The 24,363-nt window shown below is 35.9% G+C and overlaps 1 protein-coding gene across 1 annotated transcript in view; it reads left to right on the forward strand.

The window, feature by feature from the left end:
* plpp2a (phospholipid phosphatase 2a) overlaps positions 1–24,043 on the forward strand; it is a 34,973-nt gene extending 10,930 nt beyond the window's left edge. Inside the window, exons 2-6 of the mRNA XM_051913238.1 lie at positions 14,671–14,822; positions 16,083–16,345; positions 19,191–19,248; positions 20,161–20,337; positions 20,997–24,043. Of these exons, the coding sequence (XP_051769198.1) occupies positions 14,671–14,822; positions 16,083–16,345; positions 19,191–19,248; positions 20,161–20,337; positions 20,997–21,146 (800 nt within the window). The 3' untranslated portion in view covers positions 21,147–24,043. The remainder of the gene's footprint in view (positions 1–14,670; positions 14,823–16,082; positions 16,346–19,190; positions 19,249–20,160; positions 20,338–20,996) is intronic.
* The last annotated feature ends 320 nt before the right edge of the window (positions 24,044–24,363 follow it).

The raw sequence follows: 24,363 nt of genomic DNA on the forward strand, positions 1-24,363 counted from the left end.
TGTCTTGTCTGAATATCCTCGGCCATGAAGTCAGGGTGTTGCTATGCAGTTTTTATGCAGTTGTTTGGATGGTCTTGGTATTTTTACTAGGGCGTTGTTTATGCACCCTCAAGTCTCTGTGATATTCTGCTTTCTACATATAGCTCGATTCAATGTAAGTCTCACCACTAAAGGTCAAGTCTGATAGGCGTCATCAGAGTTCCGATGTAGCATATAATGAGAGTGTTAACCTCAGCTCTTCCTTCTGCTTCCCTGTTAAATGTTGTGAGGTTATTGTCCTTTAAGTGGGCTTCCTTAAAAGCCTGCACTTGACCAGTTCATTTCCTCTGATGTAGTTGGTTCATTCTTTAGGGCACTGTCTCTTGATCTCTTACTGAAAAAGGGAAGTTAGTGTTTTTCATTTTAAGTCAAATATCCATCCTGGGAAATATTTAGTTTCACTTCAAGGCATGAATGATTCCTCAAATCACACATTTTGTTGAGAAAATTTATGCTGTTACTGTACTAAGAGATCAGACTTAAGATTTTTACGGAATATCCTCGGCGCAGACCATTACTAGTACCTAATTTCGCAAATAGTTTGTTTTTGAGGCTACGTTTTATTTTGATGGTCCCCTTTAGACATTCTGTTGACTATAAGTAACATTTCACCTACATGTCAATTAACTTTCATTAGAGTATTAGTAGACTGTTAGGGGTAGGGTAGTAGAACAAGTTGACTTCTAGTAACTTATAGTCAGTGGAATGTCTGTTGGTGGACCATCACAATAAAGTGTTACCGTTTCTGAATATAAAAATGACACAATGTAACACATTTGGATGAAGAGATGGATGAAGAGGTGCTTGTTGTTTGTTATCGTTGTACAACTTGAATGTGATGGTTGGTCGGTGCTGTATTTGTCCCTCCCCTCCTCCACTGTGATTGGACGGCTGGGTAAAAAGTGACAGTGATGAGCGCTGCGTTTTACCCAAAACTCTCAGTGACCGGTAAAAAACGCAGAGCGCACAGTGTGAAATATACACTCCTCGTCAAGCTACTGCCATTTTAAATGCTGCGATCCCATGGAAAACAATTGGAAAAATACGCTTGCCTCTGGAAAAAAATGTTTTGGGCTGCGCGATTTATCGCACGATACGAAAAATAACATTGAAATCACACTTAAACGCAATTCTTAGTGTGATTATGAAATCACAAAGGCTGCTATTATTATTATTATTATTATTATTATTATTATTATTATTATGCACAGCTTGTCAATGAACTATGGCTCCAAATGTTAATCCATCTGAAAGCACTGCGAGTTTGAGTCGCTTATAATGTCCATTTGAAAAAGCAACACGCGCCAAACATCTTTCCAGACATGAGAAGCATTTATTAACATCTTGTCCAACAAAAGACTACATTTAATGACATGTTTTTATTCCAAACTCACTTCATAATGACAGTTGAGCGTCCTTCTGTGAGATGATGTGGCTTCGCACACAGAATAAGGCACACAACATATTATTTCATAGTATTCTATACAGTGATAAAGGCTATGTCGATTAGCACTGCATTATACTTTATTATCATGAAAATATCTGAAAAGGCTTGAAGAACTAAAGAGATAAACCATATATTGTCATAGTCGTGTGTTTATGATTCATGTTTAATCAATCAAAGCGTTTCAATCTTCTGTTTATTCAGCTAAAGCAGGGATTTCCTGGAATGACGCATATTATCTACTTCTGCGGCAGGGCATATTTGGAGTTTCTGCACGAGAGCGCCCTCTGGCTTTCAGATGGCGAAGCATGATCACAGAGACGTACAGCTCTGACAAGCTAAGACAAGCTCTGGCAGCCTTTACCAAATTGCGTGCTATATCGTAATATATCGTGCAGCCCTATTTGGTGGACACAAGTCTCGTTTTCTGAAAAATTTTAAAAATTAAGTCACTTAATGCTTAAAACAAGAGATAATATCTGCCATTTAGGTCAGAAAAATACACTTAATTCAAATGGAAAAACAAGATTATTTTTCTGACCCAATTGGCAGATATTTGTGCTTGTTTTAAGCAAGAACTGACTGAATTGGGATACATTGCTTCTCAAGTAAATGCATCTTGATTTGTTTTATATTTGTAATGGAAAAACAAGACAAAATTACTAAGAAAATTGTTTATTTTTTTTTGCAGTGTAGCAACCACCCAGAACTCAGTTCTGTAGCAACTGCATTTAAAATATGCAACAAAAAACACCTTAGCAACTCCCTAGAAATGTGATCGAGTTTTACACTGTCAGACATTACTCATATTTTCTTCTGTAAATGTGTAAATTCTGCCATCACATTGGTTTTGATATTATGCAGAGGCTGTATGATATTCTCTGTGGTCAGTGTCAGCAGTTTTGTGTGAAAATGACACAGATTCCAGTCCAGAGAGACAGCTAGATTTCACATGTTCTCAACAAGCTTGTGGTTTTAGATTCAGTGTAGAGATGATCATAGAAAAAAGCTGTAAATATTAGGGAATTTTGCATGGAAAAGTCATGTAAATTAGTATAATCTTGAGATTTTCTGTTGTGAATGTATAGTACTATAATGTGCACTACTGCTTAAGTTTGGGGTCGCTAAGATTTTTTAAAATGTTTTTGAAAGAAGTCTCTTCTGCTCACCAAGGCTGCATTTATTCAATCAAAAATACAGTAAAAACAGTAATATTATGAAAAATTATAATTTAAAATAACTGTTTTCTATTTGAGTATATAGTAAAATGTAATTTTCAGCATCAATACTCCAGTATTCAGTGTCACATGATCTTTCATAAATCATTCTAATATGCTGATTTGCTGCTCAAGAAACATTTCTTATTGTTATAATTTTTAAAAAATATATTTTGGAAACCATGATGCATTTTCTTCAGGATTATTTAATGAATAAAAAGTTCAAAAGTTCACATTTATTTGAAATAGAAATCTTTTGTAACATTATAAATGTCTTTACTGTCACTCTTGATCAATTTGATATATTCTTCTTTCGAAAAAACGAAAATGGTTTATTAAAGTTTATTAAACTAAGATATGCCAAAATGACGAGTAAACAAATTTAGTTTGTCTAAGCAAGTTAGAAGCTGATGCAAAAGGTTTTTTTTCAGTCACGGCTCATCATCTTTTGCAATCTTCCGCAAGATTTTTATCATTCAGTCAGTCAACATTCCTGCTTATGTTGTCGTGTCACTTTCTCTTTCCAGAGTGGCAGCAGCACTTTCTCTCTCGTTTATGTGCTTCGTTTTCCATTACTGTAAAACCAAACCTTCATTTTGGCTGTATATGTCCACATTCTGTGATTGTGAAACAAAATGAAATTTTCTGTAAAATTTGAGACCTGACCAGCTGTCTTTTTAAGTTTCTCTTTGGCTGGTGTTAAACACTGACACTATTGTGATATGATGTGTACTTTGGCATTGTTGAGTTTGGGAAGACCAATAACATGTATAATTTCAAATTTCTCTGGCCCTGGGAAACACAGAACAGAGTCAAAGGCCACGAGGATAGCAAACTGTGTCCAATTGTGAATTCTTGCCTGTTTATTTTATCCAGTTTCATCCTGACTGAAACGTGAGAGCCAGATGACATTGCGACAGGCCCCCGGAGACAATAGCGCTTCTTATTCTGCGAGTTCGGATCCAATACGAGCGCAAAGACAAACGATCCTTTGGCGCAGCTCTTGATCACTCGGCACTGTAATAACTTCAAAATATGCCTGCCATGCAGTCGATCCACTATAAGGCCAGAGCTGTGCGTGAGTCCTGTTCTCCGGGGAGGAATTTGAGATGGCAGGATTGGCAAGAACTCAACGCACCCTGACCTTGCTTCGGACAAACCATCGCAATGAATAAGAAACAAGCTAATCTCTTGTGATTACTGAGGCGTTTCTTTTGGGACTCTAGATGGTTTTCTGCACCAAAGTGGCATTTGGATTAATTTATTAACAGTTTGAGAGTATCCCCTATTCCCCAAATCCCCTATTGGTGTTTTCATTAAAAGACGTGCCGAATTAACAAACAAGAACTTTTAGGATCAGAAACAATTTAAACAAATGCTTGGCACTGCAAGCTCAGTGTCCCATTGTACACTAATTTCTAATAGTTTGGCGTCTTTTTTGTAAAGAAATTAATATTTTTATTCAGCAAGGATGCATTAAATTGACCAAAAGTGACAGTAAAGACATTTATAATGTTACAAAAGATTTCTATGTTATGCAGCACAACTGTTTTCAACATAAGTAAATAAGAAATGTTTTTTGAGCAGCAAATCATCATATTAGAATGATTTCTGAAGGATCATGTGACACTGAAGACTGGAGTAATGATGCTGAAAATTCAGCTTTGATCACAGGAATAAATTTCATTTTAAAATGTATTCAAATACTTTAAAATTTAATTAAATAATAATATTCAATTAAAAGTAATAATATTTAATTTAATATAATATTTTACAATAATTACTGTTTTACTGTATTTCTGATCAAAGCCGTAACCATGTCTTGAAAATTGAACTAGAAAAAAATTCTAGGTCTAATTTTGGTTGGGAAAATAATCATTTTGAACTATTTGCAAATAATATTTGCAATAAAATTTGCACACATGTAGTTTTATTTGTATGCCTAATATGTCGAAAACGTAAAACGTTTCTTGTGTCCTCACACTCAGTTAGGAATTACTTGAATCACGTAAATGCATATTTTCAATTCACAACATTTCTATCGCAAAACAGTTGGTGAATGTTTCGGTATTTACATCTTACCTCACTCTGTTTCAACGTTAAACCGATGGTTCGGTTCGTGCTGGAATTCACATTCTGCTTCTGTGAACAGTAAACCCCATTTACTTTGATTTGATTGGCCATCTCAATAATTTTGACTGTAGATGTTTCCATCCACCTATTTGGGGATATCGGACAAAAAAAATGCTGGATGGAAACACCAAGATCGCATAAAAAAACTGATTTGGATAATTTTTTTATGCGATACGAAAACATGCGCGTATACTACATTTTATCGAATAAGTTCCTTGATGCGCATCAAAAAAGACATGTGACTTTGCGATGGGACTGCATAACTGGACCAACCAGCGGACCGATCTCGTTGCACAGCATCTGAAATGCTGTTTTGGTCATTCTGTAACTTGTCCCCCTCAGTGACTATGGTGGTTACGTCCCTGTTTCTGATCAAATAAATGCAGCCCTGGTGAGCATGAGATACTTCTTTCAAAAACATTAAACAATCTTACTGACCCCAAACTTTTGAGCAATAGTGCAATAGTTTATATGCATATGTTTTAGGCCCTTCATTTTTGGGATACGCTAAAGTGATGTGCTTATATATGATCCTTCAGCATTTCTTTAATGAATGTTGCATGTTGTTAGCATGGATGATCAACTCTTTTCTTCGTGTAATGGGGATGGACGGGTTTTATTTCTCTGTGTGGAAAGAGGAAAGTTAAAACAGATGTATGTTCTGAGTCAGCACATCATCCACTTACTGTAAAGTAGTTTAGATCCCAAAATCATTGCAGCATGTTCTCATTGAAAAGATCTGAGGTGTGTTTTATACATTTCATCTGGCACAGTGTGTTTTAGTCAAGTGGGATGTGTTCCTGGATCCATATTCCCATCAAACTGGTCCTAATGCTTACCATAACCTACCCTAAAACCAGAGAGAAATGAACCCAGTCCTAACCCCAAAATCTGATTTGTTGATGCAAATGTTGCTCACTGTTTGGCAAAAATGCTTTTAGCTACACAATTTTTGATGGTTTTGAATTGTACTTTACACTTACAACTGAGCGAGCAAGTTCAGTTCATTTTAAGCAACTGATCCAAAAAGTATGAGATAAAATATAATATTTGAGTCATCAGATAACAACATTCCCAGAAGTCCCTGTGCTGCATTTTTTTGTTGTTTTGTATGTAGTTAAATGCATATTTAACATTAATTTGTTCAAATTTAATGTTTTATAGCATAAACAGTTAACAGTATTTTAATTTAGCCCAAAGACTGTCAATATTTGAGTCACATTTAGTCAAAGCTTGAACACAATTCACTCAAAAACTGCTGGTTTAGGGAAAAATTCCATAAATTATATAAAGATCTCATCTGGTGCATGTTTATGTCAGGTGACATTAAACGCACGCACGCACACACACACACACACACACACACACACACACACACACACACACACACACACACACACACACACACACACACACACACATTCAAATGAAGTGAGACAGCTGTTCAGGAGCCTGTCTTTCTTTACTAGACAGACATTTCCTGATGCTACAAAGATACTACTGTAAGCTGAATGTCCTAATTTGTTGACATTTTGAAGCGCTCCGGCTCTTTTGCACATTCTGTTTACCATCATGGTCTCATGCTGCTGGTATGTTCCATCAAATATAACATGCTGGACATTTAGAAACCATTATCCCTGTGGTAGAAAAAAAATGGCATTAAATGCACAGTGGTGTTAGCATGGCATGAGATGGCAGTAAGCTATATATCATTGTCCTGAATATTTATGCCATATTCATACACCATTTGCATAGTTTATGATATTTAGATGGTTTTACATGGTCTAAAATAAACCCAAAGTATCATCATGATACAGGATGTCCTAAATCTTGTTGGTATCTATTATTTTAGTATAATTTATATACTATTATAGTATTTATTAGCTTTTATTTTGATATTTTAAATTTAGCTTAGGTTTTAGTCATTTTGTGCTATTGTCATTTTTATTTATTTATTTTTTCTATAAATCTTAATTTATTTTATTTCAGTTTTAGGTTTAGTACTTAAACTTATTTATTTGTTAGTTGCCAGTAATGCAACATTTCAGATTTTTAAGTTTTTCATTTAATATTTATATACTATTTTATTTAAGCTTTATTTCAATTATCGCAAACTATTTTTAATCATTTTAGTTTTAGTTAAAGGTGCAGTAAGTGATTTCTGAGAAACATTGTTGAGCTGTTGATATTTGAAATCAACCCAAACAAACACGCCCCTCCCTTCATTGCTCCGCCCCCAAAATGCACAAACGTGCAATGCAAGAGTGGATGTCTCTTTATCATAGCTGAAGCCAAGCAAAATAATGCTTTGGGGAAAAAAAAAAAAACCCGAAGATGATGAACAAACAAGGAAGAACAAAAAATGAACATACAGTACGCAAGAGTATATACAAGCAAGAGTTGGTTGTTAGTCACCAGCAGCTCCAGGCAAACAATGACACTGAAAACTGTCCTGTTACTATAGCTAACATTACAACAACAGCACTTCTTGGTTCTGTGAAACATAGCAAAACCAGTGCGTCTGTTTTCAGGCCTTCCCGCTTAGCTCTCTCCAGCGCTGGAAAGCATTTCTAATATTAACGTGGGTCCTCTTGCCTGATCATAACTCTTCTTTTATAACCCTCTCTATTGTAATGTCTCTCAGCCATCTCTCTTTCTACAGTCTTTCTTCAAATCTCCCTGTGCTCACTTTCTCTCCTCCCACATCATTAGTGGACACGCTCCCTACTTCTGATTGGTTCACTCTCTCTCCTTCCCCATCATGAGTGGACACGCCCCCTACTGCTGATTGGCTCACTCTCTCCTCCCACATCATGAGTGGACACGCCCCCTACTGCTGATTGGCTCACTCTCTCCTCCCACATCATGAGTGGACACGCCCCCTACTGCTGATTGGCTCACTCTCTCCTCCCACATCATGATTGGACACACCCCCTACTGCTGATTGGCTACAAATGTGTGATGTGCTGCTCGGTCCGATTCACTTTCAACAGCGTTTCTCAGAAATTGCTTACTGCACCTTTAATAATAACAACAAATTTTGTTAAATGTTCTGTTGACTGTAGGGCTGCACAATTTGGGGGGGAAAATTCGAATTGTGTTTTCCAAATTTTGTGATTATGTACCAATATGGCTATGTAGTAGTAATAATAATAGTAATAACAGTTATTATTATGTAATCCCTTAAAACTTGTTGATAAGAGCTTCTTCATGGGAAGATGTTTGCCGCATCTTGCTTTCCCAAATGCACGTTAAAGCAACTTTGTGATTTGTTAATTGCACTAAGCCATATCACGATTTTTTTTTTTTTTTTTTTTTTCATTAATTATGCAGCCCTTGACTGTATTTAGTGTGAATCACTTTAATTGAGATCCTCATCATTTAGGCCATGTAAATACAGATTATTTAAATAAATAGTGCAATTTGGTAGTAACAATTAAAAGATTATTTCTCTCTTAAATAGCTTCAATGTAGATAACATTTTTATAGTGCTTTTTTTTTTTTTATAATAACTTCACAACTTTGCTTTCAAACCACTTTAACTGCTTTGTAATTTAACTACTTGAACTGATAAGAGTTCAAGAGTTTTAGAGTCTGAACACTGTTGTTGTGAGCACTGCGATCCGCCTCCTCTGAGTTGGCAGCTCCTCTGCCAGCGGAAATTTCCTGCACATGCACTCTTATTAAAATCCCAACGCTTGAACTCTGCCATCTGACTGCGATTCTCAATTGAATCCCAGCTTCGAGATCAGTTGGAGATCTTCGTCTGCTCTGTAAATGCTCACATCTCAGTTCTCTAAACTGCATCAGTGATCTTCTCAGAGAGTTTCACATCCCTCAGGTTAAACCAGCACAAGAGAGAACGTGCTGAACACCTCAATATAACCGTCAGGATGCAAAAGGAAGAACTGACCCTAGATTTGCAGTCCTACTTGAAAAAGTTTTTTCTTTTCCACTCCCTTCATGCTAAATATCAGAGCTGCTCTACAAGTGTCTAGGTGTATATGTTTATACAAAAAAAAGTCCTTTAAATGAAACATTGATATTTATTAATGTGACAGTTTTAAAATTGTCCATATTGGCTTTAATTAGGGTGTGTTCACACCTGGCAGGTTTGGTTCGATTAAAACAAACTCTAGTGGTTCATTTGTTCAAGTGTGAACGCTGCCATCAAAACCCTGGTGCCAAACAAGCGGACCGAGACCCCTCAAAAGTGGATCTCGGGGTGTGTTCACACTTGTAGTTCAGTTTACTTGGTTTGAAAAACAAACAAACAAACATTTAATCCTGCTCCGCTTAGCGTTTACATTGGCATTTTAACACCGAAACTAAAGATACTGAACTTAAAGGCATAGGGATACGTTCACAACCTGATTGGTCGGCTTTTATGATGTATATTTCATGACAGATCTTACCAAACATCCAAAACAATGCTGTGTTCTGGGCTAAATGCGCTCGTTGTATTTGTGTAGCCTACATATGATAGTATTTTGACTAGCTGAGAACTCATGAAGAGCTTAAAAAATGTGTAAAGGAGTCAAAACAGTGGCAGGAATCCCTCCGTCATACACAGAAATGAAGATCCGCTGTGAGGAGACGCGGTTCTGATGCCTGTACCGAACTGTGATGGGCAACATCGTGACTATGACAAGAAAAAACAGTATGCTTGAGCATTCTGTCCTTTTTAGGGTCGCATCTTGTGACATCTTGTCCTGTTTTTGGTTCGTTTTGGTTTTTGTTGCCTTCATATTTCATTTGAACCACACCACAGTTCGTTTGGAACTCCGTTGTTTGGTGTGCACCAGGGTTCGCATGATAGCGTTCACACTTATTCAAATGAACTGCACTAACAGAGCAATTCGTTTTAATTCGTTTTAAATCATTTTAATCGAACCAAACATGCCAAGTGTAAACACTCCCTCGGTCCTCTTCCAAATGAACTCTGGTGCAGTTCGACTGTAATATGAATGCAACACAGACAAAAGACATATAAACGAACCTAAAACAGGATGTGATGTGGGATGTGAACCCAAAAAAGGACAGAACGCCCAAGTGTACTGTTTTTCTCATCATAGTCGCGATGTTGCCCATTACAGTTCGGTACAGGCATCAGAACCGCATCTTCTCGCAGCGGATCTTCATAAGGGAGGAATTCCTGCCGCTGTTTTGACTCCTTTACACATTTTATAAGCTCTTCATGAGCTCTTCTCAGCTGGTAAAAATACCATTAAATGTACGCACATACACAACACACCATTGTTTTGGATGTTCAGTAAATTCCATCGCAAAATATACATCATAAAAGCTGTTTTTTGTTTTGTATCTTTAGATTCGGTCTTAAAAATGACAGTGTGAACTCTATTTTCTTTTTTGGTCCAAATCAAGAGAACCGAACTACAAGTGTGAACACAGCTTTTACCAGGTGAGAGATGAATTTGGAAGCAAACAAACCCTTAAAGTTGATGAGCAGATTTGTTTTGCTATCCTAACAACACATGACAACACAAATGTAATTGTTAAAGTGTGTAATTTAACCAAGCGGAACAGCAAAAATGATTCCTTTTAAACCTGTTTCCTGAACGTCATCTTAGTTATCTTCAGCTTGAACTTGTTATATTGGTCAGCGGTTTTGCTCTAGATGACCTGAATATTTTTAAACTGAGGAAAACCAAATGATATGACCCCTTTAAACAAGAAGGAAGAGGGAGACCTGCAAAAGACAGATAATGATGGAAGAAGGAAGGGAGAGAAAATGCTTTGAGTGGAAGGAGGTTAAAGGTTGTTTTGTGTGTTTTTACAGTCTGACATACAGATAGAGCTCTGATAAAGACTGTTAACCTGCCTTCATGATCCTTCAAGGCTCTGAATGTCCTGTAATAGTGGACGATCGTGTTCGGTCTAACCTTCGCACGCATGATTTGAGAGTCTCGTGTGAAGTAACCTTTAACTTGTTTGAATCAGGGGTGGCGTTATACTGGAAGGTTCAACCCTTTCATTACAATGTTATCAATTTGAGTCACAATGTGGCTCTGCTCCCAAATAGTGAGTTATGAAGGAAGCATGTTGCGCACGGTCCCAATGTGAAGACTGTTTCTAAAGTCTAGTTATGCTGTTTTACCTTCTTGTTCAAATTCAGGTAGTCTTATCCTCTGCAGAGAAAGCAATCCCAGTATGCTCTGCAACAAGCTAACTGAAAAAATTTATGCAAGTTGGTGGAAGTGAGAGAAATTATTAATTAAATATAAGGTTTCATTTGTTAACATTGGTTAACTACATTAGTTGTATGAACTAACAATGAAAAATACTTCTAAGGCATTTATTAATCTATAGTTATAGTTAATTTCAGCATTTACCAATACATTATTAAAATCAGAAGTTGTATCTTTTAATAATATTTAATGGACCTGAACTAACAGTGAAGAGTTGGGTCATTTCGTGTCAAATCAACCAAATTTCGGAAACTTCCCCAGCTCACATTTTTGAATTTGTTAATATTTTTTCTGTAGAAAGACAAACATAAATAGTAATGAAAGCCAAAATATTAAATGTCACAGATGTATAATTACTGAGTAATCCACTGTTTTGTAGAGGGGAGTCAAAATGACAATTTTCACAAGATTTGGAGCTAAATTAGAGGGGTGTAAATGACTTTAGAAAGATTGCAGCATTGTTATTTTATTTTTACACAGAGATTGGTAGGTCTATTAGTAAAATCTGTTGACTTTAGCAATATTTGTTTCATTATTTGTTTCATCAAAAATGGAAAAAAAAGCACTTTTCTGTTTTTTTTTTTTTTTTTTTCTTGCCTCAAATTTGCATTCCTGTAACTCAAGAAGTATTAAAGATATCTTAAAATCCTTTTAGATTCTGGTTCTTAACAAACTTTCCTCTTGGTATCTTCATTTTAAAGGCCCTCGATGGTTCAATCCCAGAGGTATGGAGATCTTGTAAACCCTAAACTCTCAAAATACTTAACTGGTTTGAGTAGGACAAATTAGTTCAGTCAAATTAACTGTTATAAGTATTTAGAACTTTGTTTCTTTTGAGTTCAAAGCACTGACATATTTCAAGTAAACTGAACTATTTCATCATTTTGAGTTGTAGGTAAACTTAAGTTTAACTGAAACTGGGCTGGGATTTCTATTTCCCAGCATGCTTTGCCCATGGCACTCGAAAGGGAGAGTAAATGCTTAAATTAAGTGTTGTGTAATCAGTCCTTCCAGGATTTTGCAGGATTTTTTTTCTGATTTTTTTTTTTTCTTTTTCTGACATTTCAGTGGTCAAAAACCAAATGTGGGTCACTTTGCATTCAGCTGATACTTTTTCATTGTAAAGAGGAATATCTGAAGAACAAATAATGTTGAAACTAGAAATGTATCTCTTGTTTTTCTATCAACTCAATTGCATAGAACATACCTGTCTGAGTGCCATAAATATTCCTTTTCCAAAGTTTGCATGCCTGTAACTCTAAAAGTACTTAAGATATCTTAATATCCTCCTAGATTCTCATTCTTAATAAACTTTCGTTTTGAAATATTCATTTTCAAAGCCCTGTATAGTTCAGTCCCATATGGGGATCTCAAAGCAGCTCCATTTTCAAATAGTTGAATTTTACCCATTTTCAGAGATCGAAAACCAAATGTGGTTCACTTTGCACACAGCTGATACTTATTGCGTTTAAAGAGGAATTTCTGAAGAATAAATAGTGTTTGAACTAGAAATGTATCTTGTTTCCCCTCTATCAAAAGAACTGCATAAAGCATAACTCTCTGAGTACCTTTTAGTTGAGTTGACCCAGTTGTATTTTTATTAACTAACATTGACAAAGATGAATAAATAGCCTACTGTAACAAAAGTATTGTTCATTGTCAGTTAATGCATTAACTAATGTTAACTAATGGGACTTTATTGTAAAGTGTTACTGATTTATTTAAGCTAGCCTGGATGTCTAATTTCTTTTAGAATAGCAGATTTTTATTTATATGTAATTTAATGTGGAATTATTTTTATTTATGCATGAATTAACTTACAAGGCAGCTGCTTATGTAAGCAGTTGACAGCTAGGTTAAGAGTAACTCTGCCTTCATTGACACAGTAAGGTTCTAATTAAAGTTTTATGAGTTCCCAAAAGACGACCCCCAAAGCTCATTGTCATCCCTTCATATCCGTTAAAAGACAGCTTTACAGTCGAGTTCATTGTGAAAATGTGTGTGGTTGCTGGTGCCATTGTGTCAGTGTTATGAGTGTAAGCCAGTTTTTTTTTTCCTTTTACAGCCCGTCTGGGTTTATGGACATTTCCTTTTGTGCAAGAAAAAGCTTGTCTTCTTTGTGTCTGAAAACAATGCATGCTTACTCAACACATGTTAAACCTTTCCCAGGATGTCTTGTTGGAAGTAAAATGGGGATTTTTTTCTTTCTGGAAATAGAATATGAGGTATGGATGACCTACAGTACTAACAGTGTTTCTTAAATATTATTAAAAGCCAAAAGTGCATTTGCCAAAAACCTAAAAATGCACTCTGATACAAACATACAGTGATCATAAAAGTACTTTTGAACACTCATTTTATTGCGTTGGATAACAAAATATCAAAAGCAAAGTGACATTTGCAAACAAATGATAATAGAGCTTGAAACAAAAAAATGTTAAAATATTTTTCGTCCTCAATATGTAACTGTTTATTGTTTTATACTTTAAACTTGAATTTTATGTTTGTTTTTAAATGTGATTTTCTTATTAATTTTATGTTCTTAAATGATTGTTAAAATGGATTTTTAAATGTTTTTATTTTCCTCTCTCATCCTTGCTTTGTCTTATGTAAAGCACTTTGAATTATCTTTGTTTAAAATTGTGCTATATGAATAAACTCGCCTTGCCTATAATATGAAAGCTGAAAATATTTTTTGTCAAATGTTTTGCTTGAAAAGTGTGCATGTTTTAATTTTCTTTAACATAATTGCCATTTGGTTTGATATATCTAATGCAATGACATTTGCACATTTTTAACTGTCCAATTACTTTTAAGAGCCTTTAGTCCTTTAGGGAGAACATCATTTGTCTTGTTCTGACTAGGACTGCTTTGAATATGTCATTTGGTTAAGTACATCTGCTTCAGTTCTTTTCTTTCTTTGTGTGTGTGGATTCAAGTAATATAATATGACTGGACTCCAAGGTCCTGATCCTGGGAAAGTTACCGTTGCTTTGGGAATAGAAAATATGTTGATGAACTTTATGATGAAGCAAATATATTTCACTCTGCCTGAATATCCAAAGATTATTTTCCCTCGACGGTCCGTGATAAATCTGATTGGCATCTTTGCTCTCCGATGGGAAAAGAGCTGCGTGAAATATTCAGGCTTTGAGAAACACGACCAGAGTTATAAATATTCCCTCTCTTGGTTCTCATGACTTATGATTAAAAAAATAGTCGATTTGCACATATTGGAGACATAAATCAGTGCTTTTCCTGGTTACAAGATACTGTTGTGGGCATCCGTTGAACTGACATCTGGTGCCGTGACCCTGGCGATAATTCCCACTGATTTCCTGTATCCGGATGGCAAGCAGAAGATTATCCAGCATCACTGAATCCACAACATGTGCTTGACATTTATGATTAGTCAATATCAGTGTTGATTTTCATATTTTCTTCCTGCGCGATTCGCAAAAGCACTGATGAGCTTGAATGTCATCTGTTTCCTATTAAAGTTTTAAAGTTTTTTTTTTTTTTTTCCCATGGAAAATTCAACATAAGACATGCACTAGATGATTTGTTTGATGTGTGTTACTGAGCCAGCCATCTGAGGCCAATAATAACGCTGTTGTTTGTGTTTCAGTGGCGATGCCATTCATCATAATGACCATCATGTTCCGGCCGTACCAGCGTGGCATTTACTGCGATGACGAGACCATACGTTACCCCTACAGACCAGACACCATCTCTCACAAAATGATGGCGGCCGTTACCATTTCCTGCTCCATCATTATCGTGAGTCTCCACCAATCAGTCACCTGAGCGAACCTTTAAAGGGTCCTATTATGCTTTTTTACATGTTCAACTTTCTTTAGTGTGTAATGTTGCTGTTTGGGGATGAAAAAGGTCTGCAAAGTTACAAAGTCACTCCAGTCGAGTTGTTCTCTATATCAGTGTCACTGTTTCTGAACTCCCTCCATTGTAGTCTTGAGTTTTATTCCAGGAACGAACATGTCACAATATTCCTCTTTTTTAATCATTAATCTGCAACTGTAATCATAATTTGTGTGAAAAGCAATAAAAGTTGTTGGCGTTTTACTGCCACTAGTGTTCATTTCAACCGGAAACTGCAGTGAATTTTATGTATATAATTACGTTTTTGGTGTTTTGCAAAAATGTAATTAGACCCATGTTTTTACAGTTGAAAACGTTATGTTGAAAAAGTGAATAGTGACTGGGACTGTCAAGCTTCAAAGAGGTACCATCAAAGTAGTCAGTCACAATGGTTTTCATGAAGCTCACTGAAAGGGAAGATTTTCTTTGAAAAAAAAAGAAAAACGTATCTGTCTGTTCCTTACCCAAAGCTATCACAGAAATTCAGAAGAGCTGGAATATAACGCAAAGTCTAATATAAACTACTTTAATTGTGCTTGACAGTAGTTCATAGTGACTACATTTTTACCCTTATGTACCAAAGATGAAAAAAAGAAAGAAAGTCATACATGTTTGGAATGAAATGAGGGTGAATAAATAAACACAGACTTTTAATTCTTCTGTGAACTGTTGTTTTAAGAAGCATCATAACTGTCTGAAGGGATTTGTTGTGCAAGCACTTGTGAGAACCAGCCAGTTGCAGTGATTAGGAAATGAAATTTCTGTGCTGTATTTGATTGTGAAAAGATGCAGGTTGGTTTTGTATTGTGGACACATGATCTGAACTTCTAAGAGGACATTGTGATTAGTTCAGTATGATTCATCAGAGTACAATTCAAAACATGAGTCATTAGATCAGACTCATACATTTACTCTTAGTACTGAGAATGAATCCTAAGGTAAGTTTTGATAGTTACACAATGGTCAAAACATCAAAAATCCAAAAATCAAAACAGATGCATACGAAATTAAATAAAAAAATTGATTCAAAATGTTTTCCAAAACAAATAAGAAGAAAAGAGAAGACAGTGTGCTGAACTATTGCAATGTACCAATATTTACTCATGCCATCACTATTGCTATTGCTCAAACTTAATAGCTTTATTGTTTCCTCTCTTGCAGATCACTTCCGGAGAGGCTTACCTGGTCTACACTAAACGTCTTTACTCCAATTCAGACTTTAACCAGTACGCTGCGGCACTCTACAAAGTGGTGGGGACGTTTCTGTTCGGTGCGTGTGTGAGCCAGTCTCTGACCGATATGGCCAAGTACACCATCGGACGCTTGCGGCCCAACTTCATGGCGGTTTGCAACCCAGAAGTGTGTGAGGGTTACATGCTGGAGATAAACTGCACGGGAAACCCTCACAACGTGACAGAATCCAGGTACAGAAGCAGGGGACGGGAAGGGCCAGTGTCAGAGGTCATAAACTGCTAACCTCATTTCCTGTATTTGTTTATTTTTGCTGTTCACCTGTTGTTTCATTTCCTGTTTGTCCAGTACATTTGTGCTTTCTTAGGCTGTGACCTTTGCAGTCCAAAGGTCTCAGTAATGTTTTCAAATGTCCTGTGTCCTCAAGAGGCTTGAATATTAATAGATTTGATTATACATGCAGTAGAAAGCATGACCTGTGGTCAAGCGCGTTTTGCATATTTTGTTTACTGTAAGAAAACATATCAGTTCTGTTGGGGCGATTTGTCAATTAGGGGAACTAATTCCATTCTTATTCTTATTCTTATTCTTCCGCTCTTGAGTCTATGGCAGCCCATAGAACCGTATGGTAAAAGGTTGTGACATTTGGCACACTGATAGAGGAAAGTCTGAACATTAACCACAGCAATTTTGGAGTCTCTAAAGCCCCGTTCAGACTGTCAGTCCAAATCCGATTTTTGTGCATATCCGATTGAAATCCGATCAGATTTAGCAAGTCTGAACAGCTAAAAACCACAAATCCGTTTCGAGCTACATTCATATGTGGTTTGGAATCCTATTCAAATCGCATTTCTGGAAATCTGTTTCAGTCTGACCGCTCTTATCGGATTTCACGTGGTTTATGTGACTTTCTCACACAACGTAAAACGTAAATGTCAGACATTATTATAGGAAACATGCTGAAAGTTGCTGCAGAAACAAGGCTGTGTTGTTGCAAAGTGTCGGATGAGCAAAAATTAGCAATAGGCTATATCTGAGACATGTTTTGAGACCGGTGGAGACGACAGCACAGAATAAAGCCGCTCATACCAGCCTCATATGTTTCTGCCGTTGCCTCATCATAACGCAGTAGTCCAGCGCCGGCGGCTACACATTGTCATGATGTAAATAAGACAACATCTGTATTGCAAACCCCTCCATGTTGCGGTTGTTGTTGTTTTTGGCCTATATCTACGAACACAACGTCATCGCCATAGAAACCAATGCAGATATTCCGGAAAACGAAAAAGCTCCATGGACACACAAATCGGATCTGAACACTTGCGAACCACACGGTAGACATTAAAATTTTTAGATCAGATTCCAATCGGATACACAAATAATCGGATTTGGACTGACAGTCTGAACGAGGCTTAAGTCAATCCCTCTAGCGCCACCAACTGCCCAAATTTGCACTCATGCTAATATGCTAATAACTTTTGAAACACACAGGCTCTTATTCCTTGGCCTCAGATGATTCGATTGTATTTTTCCGCCATTTTGAATTTACTTTTTCGAACTCCTCCTTGAGGGTTGCTCTGATTTTCATGAAAATTGAACCAGATCATGTTCAGACCATGCTGACACAAAAACTTAGAATTCAAGTTTATTTCATCAGATCGAATAACGTGCGAACGAATTTGACGAAGAGCATGGCAAAATGGACGTGAGGCTTTATCTCCGCAACGCTTTAGCATATTCAGACCAAACTTGGTATGTGTTATGACAACCATGACCTGAGGATACCTGCACAGTTTTGGCACAGTGCCACCTAGTGGTCAGGAGATATGAAAAATTGTTTTTTTGCTTATAACTTCTAAACACTTTGGCCAAAAGTCACAAAACAAGATCCCTTTAGATTTGGTGCAGCCTGCCGAGTCAAATGATACCCAATTTTTCCATATCGCCTATTTTGGGCATCAGCCAGTTAGAATTTTGTCATAAAATGCTATATTTAATGAACACATTGGCATATTGTTACAAAACTCGGTAAGTGTCATCGGCACAAAGCCCTGAAGGTACTAAAAAAGTTTCAGGGCTGCGCCACCTTGTGGTCAAGAATTATAATGAAATTTCAAAAAATGCTAATAGCTTTTCATTAATTTTTCCTACTGTAATGAAACTGGTTTTAATAGATTCCTTGGGTCATGTCGAGAACATAGATACCAATTTTGCTATAGTCATCCGAACTATCTGGCATTTTGATTGTCTTTAAATACCTACTTTTTCAAACTCCTTCTAGACCGTTGCTCCGATTTTCATGAAAATTGAGTCAGATCATCCTCAGACCTTGAAGACTAAAAAACATTGAATTCAAGTCAATTCTAAACCAAAAAAATCTAAAACCATTGTCACCCAACCCAACACCAGATATCAGTTCCACCTATTGGTCAAAAGTAGTAAGCAATTATGTCACATTACAAGTGATTGTATTCATGGGCTTTCAACAATTTTGCTTAAAACGGTCTCCAAATGTCTTTACTCATTTTTGCAGTTGGTCTGATGCTCCGGCCTTGATTTTTAGGTCCTCATTCTGCCTCTGTGATGCTGGATCCCTTAATTGCTGCTTGCGGCTATGTTTATTATTAGTATTTGTAATCCCTCTAAAGATTTTTACATCATGTATCACTATATTTAAATGACCTGAGATTTACTGTTAGCTTTAATTATTATCACCAAACTGATCAGTATTTCAGCATTTTAATTAAGAAGTCCATTTCTTTTTATTTTTCATAAATAAAAAGTGAATTGATGAACTTGTGTTTACAAGTCCAAGAGTTATAAAGCTCTTTCTCCAAAAAGTAAAAAATGGTCATTGGCATCACACACAGTATTAAAAATTCACATAACGTACCAAAATGCACTTTATGGATGTGTAATAAATGTTTTAACACAGTTGACATCTTAAAGTGAAGAATGACCTATAAACATGTCATTGTAAGTGATTCGTGAACTGTGAAAATGATTCTTTTTCCTTTCTCCCTCTGTTGTTTTGTATCTGTCTGATCTGCCTTTCCTCCATCGGTTCTGTTGCACCAGGCTGTCGTTCTACTCCGGTCACTCCTCCTTCGGGATGTACTGCATGTTGTTTCTGGCGGTGAGTTGTCACAGTTGTCTTCCTCTTCTACAATCATGCTGACACAGAAGACTAGTGTAGATAGATAAAGGAGACCTTCTCAGAGCAACAGGAAACACGATGGAGACAATAAACTATTACCTCAAACAATGTCTCAAGCTCTAAATTAAGACGTATTCAATGCTTAAAGGGACAGTTCAACCAAACATTTAAAGAGGACCTATTATGCCCTTTTACAAAGTTATGATTTTGTTTTTGGGGCCTACTAGAATAAGTTTTCATCTTTGAATTTTCAAAAAATATTATTTTTCACATTGTTGCAGCACCTCTCTTCCCAGTCTGTCAGTAACGCTCTGTTTAGTTCCTGTCTCTATGAAGCCCCTCCTTTTTAAAAGCACAATATGCTCTGATTGGTTGACTGGACCAGTGTGTTGTGATTGGTCAAGCGCTTTAAGCATGTTTTGGAAATGTCCTGCCTCTTACCATAAACCATTACTAACTAACTCATCCAGGCCCCGCCCCTTTATTTTATCATGTTCAAACAGCAAAAAAAAAAGTTGAACATGTAAAAAAGCATAATAGGTTCTGTCATTATTTACTCATCCTCACACCTGCATGACTTTTTTTCTTCTCAGCATGTTCTTTAGAAGTTCTCAGTTCCACAAAAAGAGTGAAAGTCATAAGTGGTTGAGGGTGAATTAATAAACACTTAAAGCTTTCTGGTTGCTTCACTCATGTTCAAACGTGTCTGTAGTTAAGATGCTGCCAAAGCGTATTCAGACAAGGTGCTTTCCCGTAACTTTTAAAGAATTGCAATGGCATTCATTTCATTTCCTTCTACTGAATGCACAAGATTGATTTTTCCATTTTTCTTCCCATATCCTCTTTTAAAATATTGTGTAATCCATCGTTGTTTTTTCTCGTCCTGTGTAGCTGTATGTCCAGGCACGTATGGCATCCAAGTGGGCCCGCCTCCTCCGACCTACAATTCAGTTCTTCCTGGTGGCCTTTGCCATTTATGTAGGATACACACGTGTGTCTGACTACAAACACCACTGGAGCGACGTGGTCGTGGGTCTTCTGCAAGGGGCGCTGATTGCAGTTCTCACGGTGAGGAGGATAATCTCATAAAATCCAGTCATACTTCAACCCCAAAATTAGAAGAAAAAATATTAAATAAAAATATGGAAAAAAATGATTCCTGTTGTAGAACCATTGGGATTTGTTTGCATTTTCATGACAATTAAAGCCATTTAAATACTCTCCCTCAATTATCAGTAACTTAGATTTATGCAGAAAAAATAATGATTGGTAAGTATATAAATAAGTTATTTAATTACACTTAATTAGAATGTTTTTTTTTTTTCTCTTCCATATGACAGTAATTTCATCAGCCATAGGGTTAAAATAAAGGGTACATAAATAACAAAGTAAATTTAAATAAAGTAGTTCTTCAGTAGAAATTTGTTTTTAAAAATTGACTGTTTTGCTCAGTAATGTCAATTATATAAAATAATTAATAAAATATTATATACGTGTGTGTGTGTGTGTGTGTGTATATATGTATACGTGTGTGTGCGCGTCTATCTATTGCTCGCTCTTTCTTTCTTTCTTTCTCTCTCTCTCTCTCTCTCTCTCTATATATATATATATATATATATATATATATATATATATATATATATATATATATATATATATATATATATATATATATAAAATCAGAATAAATCAAAAAAGAAATTAAGTCTTTATCCTCTCTGTCACAGGTGCGATATGTCTCGGACTTCTTCAAAGAGCGCCCCCCTCGCTGCCAGGATGTTGAAAATGCTGAAAACGAAGATAGCGAACGCAAACCCAGCCTTCAGATTGCAGACACAGACAGAAACAACCTTTACCCGTACAGCAGGCCTGCATGAGCCTGACCTTTGACCTGTGAGGGCAGTCACACAGAACCACTGGATGCTGCACCACGTCTTGTACAGACAGCCACACACATGCTGCTGCACACACACTGTACACTGGCACTGACCACGCTCTCTTCCACAGGATAACACTCACATTTCATACCGCTCTGTGTGAGAGAGAGCAAGTGAATGCATGAACTAACACTGAATATTAGATTTTATACCGCATTTTGTTTTATGCACGCTCATATACGCCAAGAGCACAGATCGCCTGACGGCTAATGAACCCTGAGGGACTTTATTGTATCAGAGCACAAAGACGAACTTTTTCAAGGGGAACTGGTCATTTCCACGACAACCTCAAAACCACCGGTTGACATTTACAGACTAGCTGTACTTCTGCTGTTGGAAGCGATTCTTTCGGCATGGGAAAGAAAGTGAACTTTTCTAAGTCATCAGAAGACAAGTATTCATAGTGCCCTGAGTGAAAAAACCAGGAAGAGAAGTATGAACATGGAACAGATGCCAAAAAAGGTCTTTCTCACATTGGTAATTAGATGTTTATATATGTTTATATATATATATATATATATATATATATATATATATATATATATATATATATATATATATATATAAACATACAACTGGATTATAGTGACTTTATTTTTTTATATATAAAGAAATGTTATTTTCCTGTGGCGGTAGGTTTATGGACTTTATAGCCTTTTATATCCTTCACAACAGTTTGTTATATCCACACACATCTGCAAGAAATCCTGCATAGCATGAATAATCTTTATATAATATTAATTATTTTAGTGTTTTATTTACTAAAGTCTTTATCTATGACAACTCCGCAAACTCGATGTCGATCTAGTTGTCGCGTCGCTCGCTCTCATAACGATGCTGTTTAATTAGTACCACTAGCTAACCTATGCACATGTATATCTGTATATTTTTTTGGAAATGTATCTTACTAACCAACCTATTAACTATATCACCGCATCCCAACCATCAACCAAGTGTAAAGTTAGATTTTCTCCTCAGTCAGTGAACTACGTGAGACGCTGCTCGTAGTGTTAAAATCACAGCCAATCATAAAGCTGTACGCAGATTCTTAACCAATGAGGTTTCACTAAGGGGCGGGGCTACCCAACATGACATGTTTTTTAAGAACAAAACAAACTGACTCCAGTAGATTGAAATGGAATTGCGCCATTTTGTGCCTTTATCATCATGTTTCCTTAGCGTCATGATCGTTCAGGTTTATGTGCCTGTTTCCACTGAAAACCTGTCAAATTTGCATTACCGTAAGCTAAAAAAAAAACCAGCAACGTCACATATTCCTTCTCTCTTCCAGTGCGTTTCGTATTATTAATCACTTAATTATAGTAATATTAGCCCAAAAACGTGTAGATGCATACTTCTGAAGTCAACCGGAAATGTACCCTCTCGAGGCGTCTGGCATGTTAAATAATTTTTTGTTTTAAATTTTATCTGAACTGTTATTTATGGAGGAAAAACAATCATTCCTATTTTTATTTAATTTTTTTTTTTCCATCCCCTCTCATCTTTTTTTTTTTTTTTTTTTTTTAATATGAAGGCATTCTTTTTATTTTAAAGTTGTTGACAATCAATCATATAAACCCTGCACAACAGAACCTGCTGTCTACTGTGAGCTTCTAATGCTGCAATTTTTTATGGACACTATATTTAGTGAATATGAATGATGTCTCCCTCTTTTTTTTCCTTCTATGTGAAACAGAGACTCTCTGTGATTCTGGTTTAGTCACCGAAAACCAGACGGCCTTAAAATAAATGAGGACTGAGCTCACATAGTGACTTACACACTGAATGTGAAGAAGATTGTGGCGCATGTTTACACTTTTGCCAATAGGCCAATTTGTAAAATGCAACTATTGTTTAGTTGAATGTCCCAGAGCAATGTTGAGTATTTTTGCAGGATTGTTGAAAGTTTGTGCATATATACTACTGTCCAAATGTTTGGGGTCATGAGATTTTTTTTTGTTTGTTTTTGAGATTTTTTTTAAAATAAAAAAATACAGTAAAAACAGTAATATTGTGAAATATTATTACAATGTAAAATAGCGCTTGTCTATTTGAACATATTTTAAAATGCAATTTATTCCTGTGATGCAAAGCTGAATTTTCAGCATCATTACTCCAATCTTCAGTGCTAATGATCCTTCAGAAATCATTCTAATATGCTGATTTGCTGCTCAAGATCAACATTTATAATTATTATCAATGTTGAAAACAGTCGTGCTGCTTCATATTTTTGTGGAAACTGTGATTTATATTTTTTAAGGATTTTTTGATGAAAAGAAGAGCATTTATTTGAAATAAAAAAAACCTTTTGTAACATCATAAAAGTATTTACTGCCACTTTTGGTCAGTTTAATGCATTCTCACTGAATATTAAGCAAATTTCTTTAAAAAATGTACTGACCCCAAACTTTTGAACAGTAGTGTGTTACAGCTTAAGAATAATACGTTGTTTTCAAAATTGGTTGGATGTGTATTACCTAAGAGAGCATTATGCCAACTGATGTTCATGAAGACGTTTCAGTATCAAAACCAAGAGTTAGACATTTTTTTTCTCCCAATGTGAAAGTCAAACTGATTAAATTGAAGCTACTGAAGTTTTTATTTTATTTTCCTGAAAATGAATAATTCTAAACCACTTGTGATGCATAGAGCTCCAAAAAAATATTTGAACCATTTATTATCTCGTCCAATTATTTTGTAATGATTGGCATCCGTGACTTTATAAGAAGTTTTGAGTATAGCGTATGAATGTTGCACATATAAATTTTATTTTCTTGGTATGTTTTATATTTGTTTATACCTACAACATTCAAAATAATAAAAAAAGTTGTTCTGCATTTTTCTGCTCTTGCTATAAATGAGCTCAAAACAAACTTTTGTAAAGTTTTGAAACTGCTCAAAGTTCACAGAGCAGATGTCTTTAATACTTTTATCTTATCAGTTGGAAACACATATTTTAACGTCCATGTTATTGGTTTGCTTGGCCAAGTATCAATACTCTTCCTTACACTTAGTGATTTGAACAGCCCTTAACACTAACAAACATGTATTAAAGTACTTTTCCAAATAATCAAACTAATATGAACATGCTGTAAATACAGTACATAAGAATATGATTTCATATTTTGCATGTTTTTGGTTGGATGAACTTTTGTGA

The sequence above is a fragment of the Ctenopharyngodon idella genome, chromosome 2, assembly GCF_019924925.1.
Source record: "Ctenopharyngodon idella isolate HZGC_01 chromosome 2, HZGC01, whole genome shotgun sequence".
NCBI classification, from domain to species: domain Eukaryota; kingdom Metazoa; phylum Chordata; class Actinopteri; order Cypriniformes; family Xenocyprididae; genus Ctenopharyngodon; species Ctenopharyngodon idella.